This window comes from Bison bison, unplaced genomic scaffold, assembly GCF_000754665.1.
Source record: "Bison bison bison isolate TAMUID 2011002044 unplaced genomic scaffold, Bison_UMD1.0 scf7180017864142, whole genome shotgun sequence".
NCBI lineage: Eukaryota > Metazoa > Chordata > Mammalia > Artiodactyla > Bovidae > Bison > Bison bison.
The window spans coordinates 2,213,688-2,227,628 of NW_011494714.1; the positions used below are offsets into that span (position 1 = coordinate 2,213,688).

General features: G+C 45.0%; 1 protein-coding gene across 1 annotated transcript; it reads right to left on the minus strand.

The window, feature by feature from the left end:
* Positions 1-4,242: 4,242 nt before the first annotated feature.
* On the minus strand, positions 4,243-13,292 carry LOC104988786 (pregnancy-associated glycoprotein 1-like). Its single transcript, XM_010840237.1, has 9 exons — positions 13,192-13,292; positions 11,963-12,113; positions 10,868-10,982; positions 10,651-10,769; positions 9,267-9,460; positions 8,228-8,344; positions 6,425-6,566; positions 6,239-6,337; positions 4,243-4,547 (listed from the first exon to the last, which is right to left on the minus strand). The coding sequence occupies exons 1-9, from the start codon at positions 13,242-13,244 to the stop codon at positions 4,398-4,400; spliced, it is 1,140 nt and encodes a 379-aa protein (XP_010838539.1). The 5' UTR covers positions 13,245-13,292; the 3' UTR covers positions 4,243-4,397.
* Positions 13,293-13,941: the final 649 nt, after the last annotated feature.

Sequence of the window (13,941 nt, forward strand, 5' to 3'; positions counted from 1 at the left end):
GTGGGGTGTCAAACGGATCTGGAGTGGGCTGAGTCTGCAAAAAACCAGGTGACCAGCTTCTTCTGCAGGGCGAGGCATGTGCTGGATATTCTGCCCTAGGAAAATGAATTCAGAAAAAGTGTCCCTTCTGGTGTGTACATGCTAATGTATCACATTGTTTCAGAAGATCACTTCAATGGTGTTTTGGGGCAATCAAGAAATGGATGGGTGGTTTGCTTTTGTCAATTCCTGTGGGTAGTTAGATGACTAAAAGTCTGTTTACTTTATTGCATGGTTGGAATCATGCTTGGGAAAGAAAACTAGATCAAGTCCACACATATTTGGTCATTAAACAGCAAGCATAGGAAGGATTCTAAGGCAACTGTAGGTAATTTAAACATGAGGGGCCAAATGGGGACAGATTCATTTAAGAGGCTGAGATTGGACTGTACAGGTTGCCATAGTTGTTGCTATGACAAGTAGCCATAACAGCTACTTCTTGCTACACTGGAGATGTGGGAAACTGAAAAGAGACCAAAAGCCTTACAACTCTCCTTGCACTGTGATTTCAGGCCAGAAATAGTTGACAAAGAAAGGCTGACTGGTAAGGCGGGGAAGAGAGCAATCTGAGCCAGTAATCATTAGCTCTTGTTGGGGCCCAGAAAACAGAAGCATTGGCTCAGTCAGAGTTCTGGGTCAGGGTTCAGAGATAGGTGCAATTTGGTTTGAATCAATATTTAGCCTTGGGGATGGCAGTCATAACCTCTAAACAGATTTCCTTCTCCCTAGGTGGCAGAATAATTCATATTTGTTCCAGACTCAGGAACCCATAAAGCTCTCTCAGGGCCACTTGTTCTTAGCAGGCACACATGCATCTAGAGGTGGAATTATCATCATGGTGCCCATTGTCCAGATGAGAAAACTGAGGTTAAGGGACTTGATCAAGGTCACACAGCTAAGCATGTGAAAAGCCAAGCATAAACCCAGGGTGCTATTGCTATTGCTAAGTCACTTCAGTTGTGTCCGACTCTGTGTGACCCCAGAGACAGCAGCCCACCAGGCTCCCCCATCCCTGGGATTCTCCAGGCAAGAACACTGGAGTGGGTTGCCATTTCCTTCTCCAATGCATGAAAGTGAAAAGTGAAAGTGAAGTCGCTCAGTCATGTTCGACCCTCAGTGACCCCATGGACTGCAGCCTTCCAGGCTCCTCCATCCATGGGATTTTCCAGGCAAGAGTACTGGAGTGGGGTGCCATTGCCTTCTCCTAAACCCAGGGTAAGAGTCCTCAAATTGTGTGTTTTTGCTCCAAACCTACTGGGAGTGGTGGGTGGTGATCTGGCAACAATGCTTAGGCAGAAGCAAGTAGTATTCAGGCTTAAACTGATGTAAGAAAGGAAAATCAGTCGAACATTCAGCTATGACCTAAATAAAATCCCTTATGATTTTATATCCCTTGAAAACTAGATTCAAGGGATTAGGTCCGGAAGCCTGAAGAACTATGAATGGAGGTTTGTAACAATGTACAGGAGGTGGTCACCAAAACCATCCCCAAGAAAAACAAATGTGATAAGGAAAAGGCCTTGCCTGAGGAGGCCTTAAAAACAGCTGAGAAAATACAAGAAGTGAAAGACAAAGGAGGAAGGGAAAGATACTCAATGGAATGCAGACTTCCAGAGAATAGCAAGGGGATATAAGAAAGTCTTCATAAGTGAACACGGCAAGAATTAGAGGAAAATAATAGAATTGTAAAGAGTAAAGATTGCTTTAGGAAATTTGGAGCTACTAGAGGAACACTTCATGCAAGGATGGGCACAATAAAGGACAGAAAAGTCAAAGACCTAACAGAAGCAGGTGAGATTAAGAAGAGGTGGCAAGAATGCACAGATGAACTGTACAAAAACGGTCAGAATGACCGGGATACGGATGATGCTTGGGTCACTCATGTAAAGCCAGATATATTTGAGTATGAAGTCAAGTGGGCTTTAGGAAGCATCACTACAAACAATGATAGGAAAGGTGATGGAATTCTAGCTGAGCTATTTAAAAATCCTAAAGAATGAGGCTGTTAAAGTGCTGCATTCAATATGTCATCAAATTTGGAAAACTCATCAGTGGCCACAGTTCTGGAAAAGGTCAGTTTTCATTCCAATACAAAAGAAAGGCAAATCTAAAGAATGTTCAACCTATCAAGCAATTGCACTCATCTCACTTGCTAGGAAGATAATGCTCAAAATCCTTCAAGCTAAGCTTCAGTGCTACATGAACTGAAAACTTTCAGATGTACAAACTGGTTTGAGGAACCAGAGATCCAATTGCCAACATCCATTGGATCATAGAGAGAGCAGGGGAATCCCAGAAAACATTCCCATCTGCCTGACAATGCTAAAGCCTTTCACTGTGTGGACCACAACAAACTGTGGAAAATTCTTAAGGAAATAGGAGTACCAGATCACCTTACCTGTCTCTTGAAATGTCTGTATGTAGGTCAAAAAGTGGCAGTTAGAATCAGACACAGAACAACTGAAAGATTTAAAACTGGGAAAGAAGCGTGACAAGGTGTACATTCTCACTCTGATTATTTAAATTCTATATAGGATACATCATTCGATGTGCTGGACTGCATAAATCCCAAGCTGGAATAAAGATTGCTAGAAGAAATATTAACATCCACAAATATGAAGATGACACTGCACTAATGGCAGAAAGCAAAGAAGAACCAAAGAGCCTCTTGGTGAGGAGAGGAGATGCAAAAACTGGCTTAAAACTCAACATTCAAAAACTATTCACAAAAATATACTCAACATTCATGGCATCCGATCCCACCACATCATGGCATATAGATGAAGGAAAAGTGGAAACAGTGGCAGATTTTATTTTCTTGGGCTCCAAAACCACTGTGGACCTTGACTGCAGCCACAAAATTAAAAGACACTTGCTCCTTGGAAGGAAGAAAGGCTATGAAAAACCTGTATTAAAAAGTAGAGACTCACTTTGCTACAGAGGTCTGTAGCATCAAAGCTATGATTTTTCCAGTAATCATGTACAGATGTGAGAGCTGTAACAGAAGAAAGGGTGAATGCCAAACAATTGAGCTTTTGAACTGTGGTGCTTGAAAAGATTCTTGAGAGTCCCTTATACAACAAAGATAATACCAGTCAATCTGAAAAGAAATCAACCTGTGACCCCTGCTGACTCAGCTGAGGCATCTATTGAGGCCCTCCAGGTGGAAAGAACAGATGCTTCCACTGCAAAATTACCTAACCATGGCAGCTCCAAGCAAATAGTATGTAGCTCCACACCTGGAGGAAGCTCAGAATGGTTGAGGGCTATGTGTTCCCTGGGTCTCCTGATACATGCATTGCATTCTCCCCAGCAGCATTGGAGGCCAAGGAAGGGGCATTCTGGGCCCTGGAGGAGGGGGATGGCTCAGGGATCCACTGGGGCCACCACTTACCAAGTGGGACTAAAAAGGACAGAGCAGGCATATGTGGCAGAGAGCTGGTGACTGGGACGTGGGAACAAAAGGGAACCAGCTCTATATGAAGTACCCTACCCAAATCCCCTAGAGGACATGCCCAGTGATAAGATCATCTGAGATGGGACAAAGAGAGTCTATTTCATTATCCTTTATAATTCCTCTGAATGAGGATGTGGTGGAGTTGGTGGTTCATCACAAACCATTCCATGGCCTAGACCATCTGGCAGTCCCTATCCTTGGGGCTGCCTCTCCCCAACTTTAGTCATGTAGTTCTGGAGGAAATCGACCATCTGTGTGCTACTGGGTCAGGGCCAAACACCATATAAAGCCAGTCATAAGACCCCATTTCCCTAACAGGATGGCTGAGCAGGGGCTGTACATGTGATCTGAGGTGGGTCATTCAGGGAACACCCTTGAACTCTGATGTCTGCAATCTTCTTTCCTTACTGGGTGATGCCTTCGGGATTTAAAACCCTAGGTCAGGTAGCCTGAACTCCCTCACTAGGTGTAGAAGCCTTAAGGAAGAAAGTTGCCAGGCTAAGATCATCAAAGAAGACCAAACGGAAAGAGCGAGGGTGAGAATGAATTGATGACTTCTAGTTTCTTGGGTCCATTCACTGAGATCTTTGTATTTGCTCTGATTCTTGTGTCCTGGATTCCCAGAATCATTTCAATAAGTCTCCCTTTTCCTTGAAGCCAGTTAGAGTAAGGCTCCTCTCAATTTTGATTCAGAATTGGTTCTAGATCCTTCACTCCCAGACACAAACAGAATCAACCATTTGTTTCAGCACCATTAAGAGTGAAACCCTTTATTCTTTACTGAGAATAGGGTGTACAGACCACCAAATACAGTTCACCAGCATCCTAGGCAAGAGTGCCCAAAGTGTGAGTTAGTGTGTGTTAGGAACGGCCTTACTGATTCTTGAACCACTCTAAGCATTTACACTGCCCGTGCCAGGCCAATCCTGTCATTTCCTCGATCAAAGACTGAGAAATACCGCCTCAGGAAGGCATCACCGAGGATCCAGGTCTCTCTAGATGTTCTCACTGTGTTCTCTTTAAAAGCGGAATAGCAGCGGCCTCTAGAATCCTGGGGGAGTCAGAGATACATGTTAGTCAGCATGAGCCCTTACCAGTGACTCCCCCCAATATCCAGACCCAGCACAATTCTTTGTTTTATCTCCCTCTTTTGGTAAGTATCAAGGGGTTTTCTCAGCAGCAGGGGATATGAGATTTCATCCAAAACCAAAGAGGGCCAAGACATGAGGTTGCCATGAGGAAGGGTGTGGTGAGTGGAGGACTGGCAGTTGGGGAAACATAGGAATGAAAAACAACAAAGTCCTACTGTAGAGCGTAAGGAACTATATTCAATATTCAGTGATAAACCACATGAAAAAGAATAAGAAATACATATATATTTTATGTGTATAACTGAGTCACATTGTTGTGAGAAGAATTTAATGCAACACTGAAGATTAGCCACACTTCATTATAATTATTTAGAAAAGAACAAGTGTGTCCATAGTTCACCTCATTCCCTGTTTCTTTCCTTCTGACTCCTGCTCCTTGTTTTCTCTGCAGAGAATGCTGGTTCTCCTCCTGCATCCCCACAGTCCATACTTTATTATAAAACTGTATTTTGTATTGGAGTATAGTTGATTAACAATATTCTGAGTTTCAGGTAGACAGTAAAGGGGCTCAACCATATGTATCCGGGTATCCTGGTCCCAAAGACACCCCTCCCATCCAGGCTGTCATATAACTGAGTGGAGTTCCCTCTGCTACAAATTAACTCGTTTTTGGTTATCCATCTTAAATAGAGCAGTGCCCACAACATGTTCTTGAAGACTTAACTCAGGAACTCTGAGAAGCCTCCTTCAGCCCACACTCACCCTCTTTGGCCACTCCAGGCTTGGGTGGGTAAGGTACTCTTGTTCCCCAGCCCCAAAGGTCAGTCCGTAGCCCTCATCACCCCTCGTAAGTCCCCACTGCCCCAGTGCAGACCACCTTGAGATGTCATTTGCATGGAATCCAGTGTAGTTCTGCCTAGAACCAAGCAACCCTCCATATGGCTCAATGAGTTTGTGGTTTTGGAATTCCTGAAATTCCCTCTCTTCCTCAAAGCCTTCTTTGAGTCCATCAGCCTGCTCTGAACTCTCGCAGGGAGCTGACATTAAGCTTCCACCCTGTGCTGGGGCTGAGCAGTCACTGGCCACCTTTTATTCACATTAGCATCCAACCTCCCCACAGAGGGGTCGGGTACCCCAACTCACAAAGGGGGCACCTGGCCAGAGCAAAGGGAAGATGCAGCTGAGAACTAGGCTGACCATGTAATTTATCATACAAACCAGGAAAACTTTGAGAAGGGAAGGGAGACTGTTAACTTATGCTGGGACATCACACTGGGACTGCCCCCAGCCATTCTCCTTGTAATGTGGCCTATTTCAGGGACTCCTAGTGCTGAATTTCATGTTCATGCACTTAAGGTTCAGATTGAATTGAAGTTCTTTGAGGACTGAAGACCTTAGTTTTCCCCTCTGCCTGACTCCCACCATGCCATATGGTGTGGTATCTCCACACTTATTTCAGGAAGATCAGTGTCCCACACTGCCCTTTACTTTCAAGTGATTGGTTTTGTGGGAGGCACTGGCCCAGCCACAGGGCTCAGCAGCATCTGCAATGGTGTGACATGGCCTCCAGAGGGCACCCTCCTCCCAGCAGCAGCTCAAGGGTTCCTGCAAGCCCCAGTTTGAGAACCAACCCTCAATATTGTCCCCTCACCTTAAAGATGTAGGCTCGAGCTGTCATTGGGTACTTGATGCCGTTGATGATGAAAGTAATAGAGGGCAGGTATTTGGTGGCAAAACATGAAACGTAGTGCTGTTACAGAGAGAGGGAGAGAGGTTGGCCCTGGAGATCCTTGTTGTGTGTGGAGACTGGGAGTGACCTTGGGGCATGACCCTTCACCTTGGAATCAAATGGCCTGGTGCGGATGAGCCTGTGTATGTTATTGACCAGTCTTCCTGGGCCTTCGATATGTGATGTCCCAGTGTGCACAAGGGCCTCACAGCCATCAGAACAAGCAATAACTGTTCTTTTCATGGAGATGCTGAGAAACAATGAAAGAAAGAGGGCATCAAGGTCACTCTGATTCTCCCCAGAGTTGCCCCCTTCTTGACTGTCTCCTAAACAGCCCTTCATCTCTTGCCCTCTTCCTTTGCTCTCGACACAGCACCTTTCTTGACATCCTTGAATGCAGTACTTGAATACACTACGATATTTTGTACCTTGACACAAGATGGTCTTCCTTCCTGGGGAGTGGAAGACTCCACTCCCCTTTGACTAGCAAATTTCTTCTCATCTTCCAGATTCCACCATAATTGTATTGTTTTCAGGAAGTCTTTCCCCTGGTGTTTTTCAGTCTCCTGTCTTGATCACTCTCTGTAGACCCTTCCTCATGTCTGCTGCTGCTAACTCACTTCAGTCATGTCTGACTCTGTGTGACCTCATAGAGGACAACCCAACAGGCTCCACCATCCCTGGGATTTTCCAGGCAAAGTACTGGAGTGGGTTGCCATTGCCTTCTCCTCTTCATGTCTAGCATGTACCAAAGTCACAATTCACTATGTGGGTGAGTCACTTCATGTATATCTGCCTTCTTAGATGTGAGGGTGAGTATTATTCTCCTTGCCTCCCTAAAGTGCCTGGCACACAGTGGATGCTCAATGCTTGTCTGTTCAATGAGTGAATAAAGACTTGGAAAACAATAAGAAACCTCCAGAGAGCTGTATCTGGTGGGGTACAAATAATGGGTCGCACACAGAGTGAAGATGGAGATTTGCAGGGGCAGCAGATTCTCATAATAGGGGGAGAGAGGGGCTCCTATGGGAGAGGGTGTCTCCAAGCACTGCTCCTACAACAAGCTCAGACCCTGAGACCCTGGCCATGAAATAAATGACTAGCCCACAGAAACTCCAAAGGACAGGTTAGTTTTTGTCTGAGGGTATCACACAGAATCCTATCAATTATGCCTCTTGTCCTCAGGTCACTCCTGGATCCCACCTTCCTGACTCTCTGTAATAGCCCCTGTCCCACTTTGTGCCGAAGAACTTGACTTTTCTTTTTTATTAGTTGCTTTCACATCTTAAGACTGCAGCCAACCTCTCTCCACTGCTACGTAGCTGCTCCCTAAGAAGACCAATTTTCCCCAATTTCTCAGGACTGTCCCTGTTTTTAAAATGACATTTATCTGTACTGAGAACTTCCTATGTCTTAGGTAGCCCTGGAAAGCCAGTCATCTTATCATAACTCTGTTTAGGCTGGTGAAATTCTCCCTGATCGTCTGTTCACCACATTTTAGAGTCCTCTAACTCTGTTCCATACCTCAAAGGGCAATGGGTGCAGCCCTCTCTCAGCTGCACAGACTTCTCCGGACCCTTTTAGGGCCCTGGTCAGAGTATTTCTCAGAAGGCCTGGGGATTATGACCCAATGGGTTGTTTGTGTATCTATGTGCTTGTGTGTTTGTTTGTATGTGTCTCTGTGTGGCTTTGTGTGTCTCTGACTAGCTATGCATGTTTTTATGTGTCTCTGTGTATGTTTATATGTCTACTTGTGTGTTTCCATGTGTCTGTGTGTCTGTCTGTGTCATTGTGACTGGTATATATGTCTGTGTGACTGTATGTCTGAGAATGTATTTGTGTGTGTCTGCCTGTGTCCATGTACAGTAGCAGGAGCATCACTTGGGCTGACCCTCAGAGGGAGAGGCTTACCGGTCCATGTGTACTCTCCATTCGCCTGCTTCAATCAGTGGTATCCAGTTGAGCTCTCCCTTGTAGTAGTGGTGGTCCACCCCACCAAACATCACCACACTGCCCTCCTGCTTGTTTCTGTAGAGAAGAGAGGGGGTGGAATCTTGGAGGACAGTAATAATAGCACTGTCTGAGAGCTGTGATTGTACACCCGTCAAGGCACTAGTAAGGTCCCCATGTACAGATGCAGAAATTGGGTCTAAGAGAGATTGAGATCCAGACTGAGGTCTGTTACTGTCTCATGAGTGGCACAGAGGAGGTTAGAAGCTGAATCACTTGGCTGGGCTCCACCCACTACGTCTTCTGAAGACGCCCTGGGCCTCCAGGGACCTGAGTGATCAGACACCCTCAGAGGACAGAGTGCTGAAGTGTTTTGGCTTTCCCCTTGTCCATCTTGTCATTTTTCAGGAAAATCAAGGCCTGAGAGTTCTAAGGGTATGGGTTCAGGTCACACAGAGTTGGCTTCACTGGCCTATGACCTCTACTGTCCAAAGGGCCCCACACTCAGAAGGGACCTCACCTCTGCTCTCCCTGACTTGAAATGCCTAATATTTCTTGAACAAGGGGGTCCCACATTTTCGTGTCCCACACTTTCATTTCTTACTGGCTCCACAAATTTGGTAGCTGGTCCTGGGCTCCCAGTGAAATGCTAATGAGGAAGGAAAGATATCCACCATCCTTCTCCTTCCTTCCTTATCAAATTCATAAGCAAATCCTAATGCCTTTCCTTCAACATGCTTCCTGTTGCCTTCCATTAGCATCCTCCTCACTCACCCCCCTAGACCAAGTTACTGGTCTTGAGCCCATGAATAGGGTTCTGTTCCAATTAACTTTTATTTGTAAAAGCCTGTGGTGAAGCAAGGTAGGGCCCTGGGGCCATAGTTATCCTGGGTTAGATTATCTCTCAGGATACTTCTATATAAAGTGTTCTATAATTTTTGTGTAACTGAAAGCATCTTAAAGCTTATTTGGAGAAAGTGATTGTCCATCTCAGACTTACTTGCTCAAGTAGAAGGCAAAAACAGGTTCAGAAATGGCACCTTGATTCTTCAGGTTGTCAAAGATGGGGATGGCTCCAGAGAAGGATATGTTGGGGTAGTTCAAGCCCAAGACACCATCATAATTTCTGCCCTCCAACCCGTATTCCACCACGCTTAGACCGAACGGCTGATCAGTACTTACAAGGTCCCCAATCTGTGGGAAAGAAGAGTGTTCTCACTTACAGATACATAAAGTGGGCCTAGGACTTGGCTGGGGTGCATTGCCATTAGATCCTCAGAGAATAATTTAGGCTGGGCTCTGTCTTTGGTGGCCCACAGACAGTTAGACCTAGCTGGGAGGGGAATTTGGGTTCCATTTGTGAAAGGCTGTGAATTTTAAAACCTCTGCACCTCTGAAAAACACCACCTGAGTGAGTCAAATTTGCCTCTTGGCTTCTGTCCAGGTGGGGCAACCAAGAGTCAGGCCAGGTCCCATTGGTGCCACGTTATGGACAAAGCAATCAAGAGCAAGACAGCCTTCTCTTTAGCATCACTGTGACCTAATGAAAGGAATGGACTGCATTCTCTGTAAGGTACTGTGGATTCTGCATCTGTCCAGGAAGACAGAAGCTGAAAACACAATCTTGCTTGCAGGGTTCTATGAAATTACTGCCTGGGGAACTCACTTTGGGGGATATGTGTATTTTTCTGTGAGTGTGTATGAGAGAGAAAGAGAGAGAGGGGAACTACTCAGGTATTTTGGGGGAGGCAAGCCATAGATTTATTAGACTCTCAAGGGTCCTCTAGAATGAGAACTCATTTATCAGGCCCCATCACTTCTCAGGCCTCCAGTTTCCCACTCTGGATACCTGAAGGCCTTGACTGCCCCCAGGGTCTGCAGATCAGTTTTATCCTGTCCCCAGACACCCCACAGCAACTTCAGTCCTGAAAAGCCAGCCTAACTCCACCTTTTACCACATGTGTGCCCTCAGCAAGGCCCTTGCTGTCTGCACCTCAGTTTTCTCATATGTCTCATGAGCTAATCAGAGTAACTGCTGTGTGGGATTGTTGCAGGATTAAACCAGTTACCACCTGAAAGTGCCTAGAACAATCTGAATATAAAAGTGGGTGCTTTTGTCCCTTCGTCTCACTCACAGCAAAATGAACTGCTCATGGGCAGAGGAGCTGCAAGTCCACACCTCAAGTCACTCTCTGGGTTAGCTAATCTGTCTGCTCGTGTGTCACCATAGGCACTGCCTCCCCAGAGACACAATCCTGTGGATAAGATGGCCAATATCTATGGGAGTTAGGCTAGGAAGGGTCCTGCCAGATGGTCCTGCATCTGTTTTCCAAGCAGAGGTCACTCCATAGCCAGTCCTGTCTCAGCATTTGTTACACTGTTACCCGAACTGTGTCATAAGCAAGAAATCCCTTCATGCTCCCAGATCCATAGGTGATGGTGAAGGTCTTATTGGTAGGCTGGAAGGTGGAAGACTGAAGTTGTCTGAACCAAACTGGTGCAGCTGCAGACACAAGAGATGAGTTTCATCAGGTGCCAAGGGTGGAAACAGGGTGTCAGGGCAAGTGAAGGATGGTCCGGGTATGGGGTGTCTGTACTCACAGCATGCTGGCATGGTACAAAAGGAGGGCACCCACAAGTCAGATGAGCCTGTGTCAAAGACAACCTGGAATTCCTGAGGGGGTGTTCCAATGGTGATGTTACCCACGTAGACCAACTAAAGGGAGGAGGGAGTGGGTTAGTACAGAACTGGCTACCCTCTATTCCCACACTGATGCCTCCCTCTGGGTGTCACATATCTCTTGAGACCACTTCTAGCCACCGTGAAGCTCACAAACTTTGGTCACAGAGGTATCTGCACTAGATATATTTATCCTGTGCTACATTGTATGCAGGATATTGATTCTATGACCAAGCGTTGAAGTGGTACCTCCTGCATGGGAAGCCCAGAGGCATAACCACTGGACCTCCAGGACTGCTGGACACCCAGGGAAGTCCTGGTGCCTTCATTTGAGAAGCTCTATAGTCTCTTCAATCCCAGCCTTAGCAGCCCCTTCTCCATGAGATCCTTCTTGATCAACCCCAGCCACTCCCTCTAAACTCAGACCACATCCAATCAACACCACACAGGTGACCCTTTCATTTGACATGTATTTACTCTTTGCCTATCTCTCAGGCTGGCATGGGCATCTTGAAGTCATCTTGAAGACAAAATAATCCCTTTTTCTAATCTAAAAACAGTAACCACACTGATTCTTATGGCCATACACAAAATACAGGTTCAGTAACTTTTTACTGCCATCGTTCTTTCATCTGTGGAAACTGAATTCCTCTACCTGGGGATTCACAATTGCTTTACAGGTGGTTCTACCTTTTGATCAGTGATGGTTCACTCTTCATCTGTAACTGAGTGGCTCACTTAGTTAAGAAGGAACAATCGCCCTCAAACAAATGACACACGTATGACACAGAAATGGATATTTACCTGCCACCTGGTAATTGCCCAGACCAGTCACAAAGATCAACAGTTGAGGATAAGAGTGCCTTCTCCTCTGGTTGGGGTCCCTGTTTTCCAGTATCTTTGCCTCCTGCAGGAAAACCAACCCCACCATCCCACCTGGCATCTCCAGATGAGCCCCAGTGTTAGGCTAGAGCACCAGGGGGTGCTCTGGAGCACCATCCTCCCAAAATACTCACATTCATGATGTTCCTCAGCGGGTGAATAGTTAGATTTGAGCCACGAAAAGAAATCTGGGACAGTCTGTAAGGATGCTCCTTCAAGAAATTCTTCAGCATGTTTTTTCCACTGAGGGTTTTTCTCATAGTCTTCACTTGCCTTAGAGGTATTCTTTCACAGAACATTTGAAAAAGAAAACAAAGAAGATGCTACAACAAGCTGTCAGTGTTAGGGTATAACTGTCATTGTAATGGCCCTGTGTATTTTCTAATCATTTTTATGAGGCACATTATTATCAGAATTTTATGCATATACCATGGCAAAGACACCAATTTGAATACAGGTTCTTTTCTGCAATCTTGGGTAAGCCATATGACCATGTGGGGTCTCAGTATCCCCTTCAGTAAAATGGTGGAATGTGACAATACAAACCCTCCAAATAGAATATCTTGGGGATGAGTGAAGTGATGGATATAAGGTACCTGATAAATAGGAAGTCTCAACAATGACAGCCATTAGCATCACTGTTGCCCTCGAACTCATTCCTTCTCATAGAACCTCAAGGAAGAAGGTAGAAGGGGGACTCTTATTTTCTTTTACAAGGGAGCAATTTGAAATGCAAGAGTTTTGAGTTGACTGTGGTCACACTGCTTGTCAGACATAAAACAGTGTATATAAAACAGTGTATCTTTCTCCAAGTTGAAAGAGAAGAAAGAGTTGAAAGAAGAATCCAAGATATAGGGAACAAGTAAGGGAAATTCAGAGGCTTGAGAAGGAAGAATGAGTGAAATGAAAAATTAAAAGAAAACAGCACAAAGAGAAATACACTCCTAGTGACTTCCAAAGAGATGGAGAGATAAATGACATTGTCACAGAGATGCAGACATAGGCATATACACACTGAAGTAGAGAGTGAACAAAGAGGAAATGTTGAATAAAATGTAGAAAAGTGCTATTCCACAGGACCACATTGACATCTGCATAGACTGTGCACTGAACAGTTGCAAGGAGTTGCATTTTCAATAGGTCATGATATGACTGGACCCCAAGAATTGTGCAACCATGCAAATTTACATAAGACCTTGGCATCTACAATTCCTAGAGCAAGTTACTTATCAGTAATAAAGATTTGAACTTTAAGACTCTTAGGGAAAGATTCCATTCCCTTCTAAACCTGATGGGTGGAATAATCAGATGAAAAGAAAAATCTGAGAAAGGAACATAATGTGGCTTACATCCCCATACTTACTTGACTATGCACTCTGAGAAGGCCACCAGCCCGAGGAGCACAATCCACTTCATGCTTCTTTACTGGCTCCAGGTACTCAGGGAAGTTTGGGTTCTTAGCATGTAGTGGTGACCAAGAGCCCGTAGTTATATATGCTCTGACCTACCCAAGTTTTTCCCTTTAGGCCACTAAAAGATCTGAAAAAAAAAAAAAAAAACACAAAGGTCTTGATAAAATCTTTACCTTCATCAGTGTCCTTGGTGAGTGGCCTTTGAAGCTTTTCAGAATACAGAGAATTGAACCATAATCTCTTCCTTGAAGCTTGGCTGGAAAATCAAACTGATCTTCATGGACATCTAAGAAGACGGAGAACCTTCACTACTTGGAGAAAAAACAGCTAAGAACATCATGAAAATGCATACTAGGCACCATGCTCGAAATTCATGGTTTCATATCATCTTCCTAGCCACTTCATGAGATATGCATTGCTGTCTTCGTTGGAGAGATTGCTGGGATGATAAGTTGTCAAATGGCAAAGTGAAGACTTCAGGTACAGCCCAGGGACATACAACTGGCTTTAGGTAGTGGGTCTAATGGCAGACATCAGAGGCACCTATGATGCCAGGCTGCATCAAAGATTTAGGGCAGAGAAGTACTTCAATTGCATGGTTTCAGTATTGGAAGAAATGTCATATGCATCCACAAGATATTTTATATCATACAACAACTGTATAAGGAAGAACTGTATGCTAAGTTCTGGGCTAAAGGCTT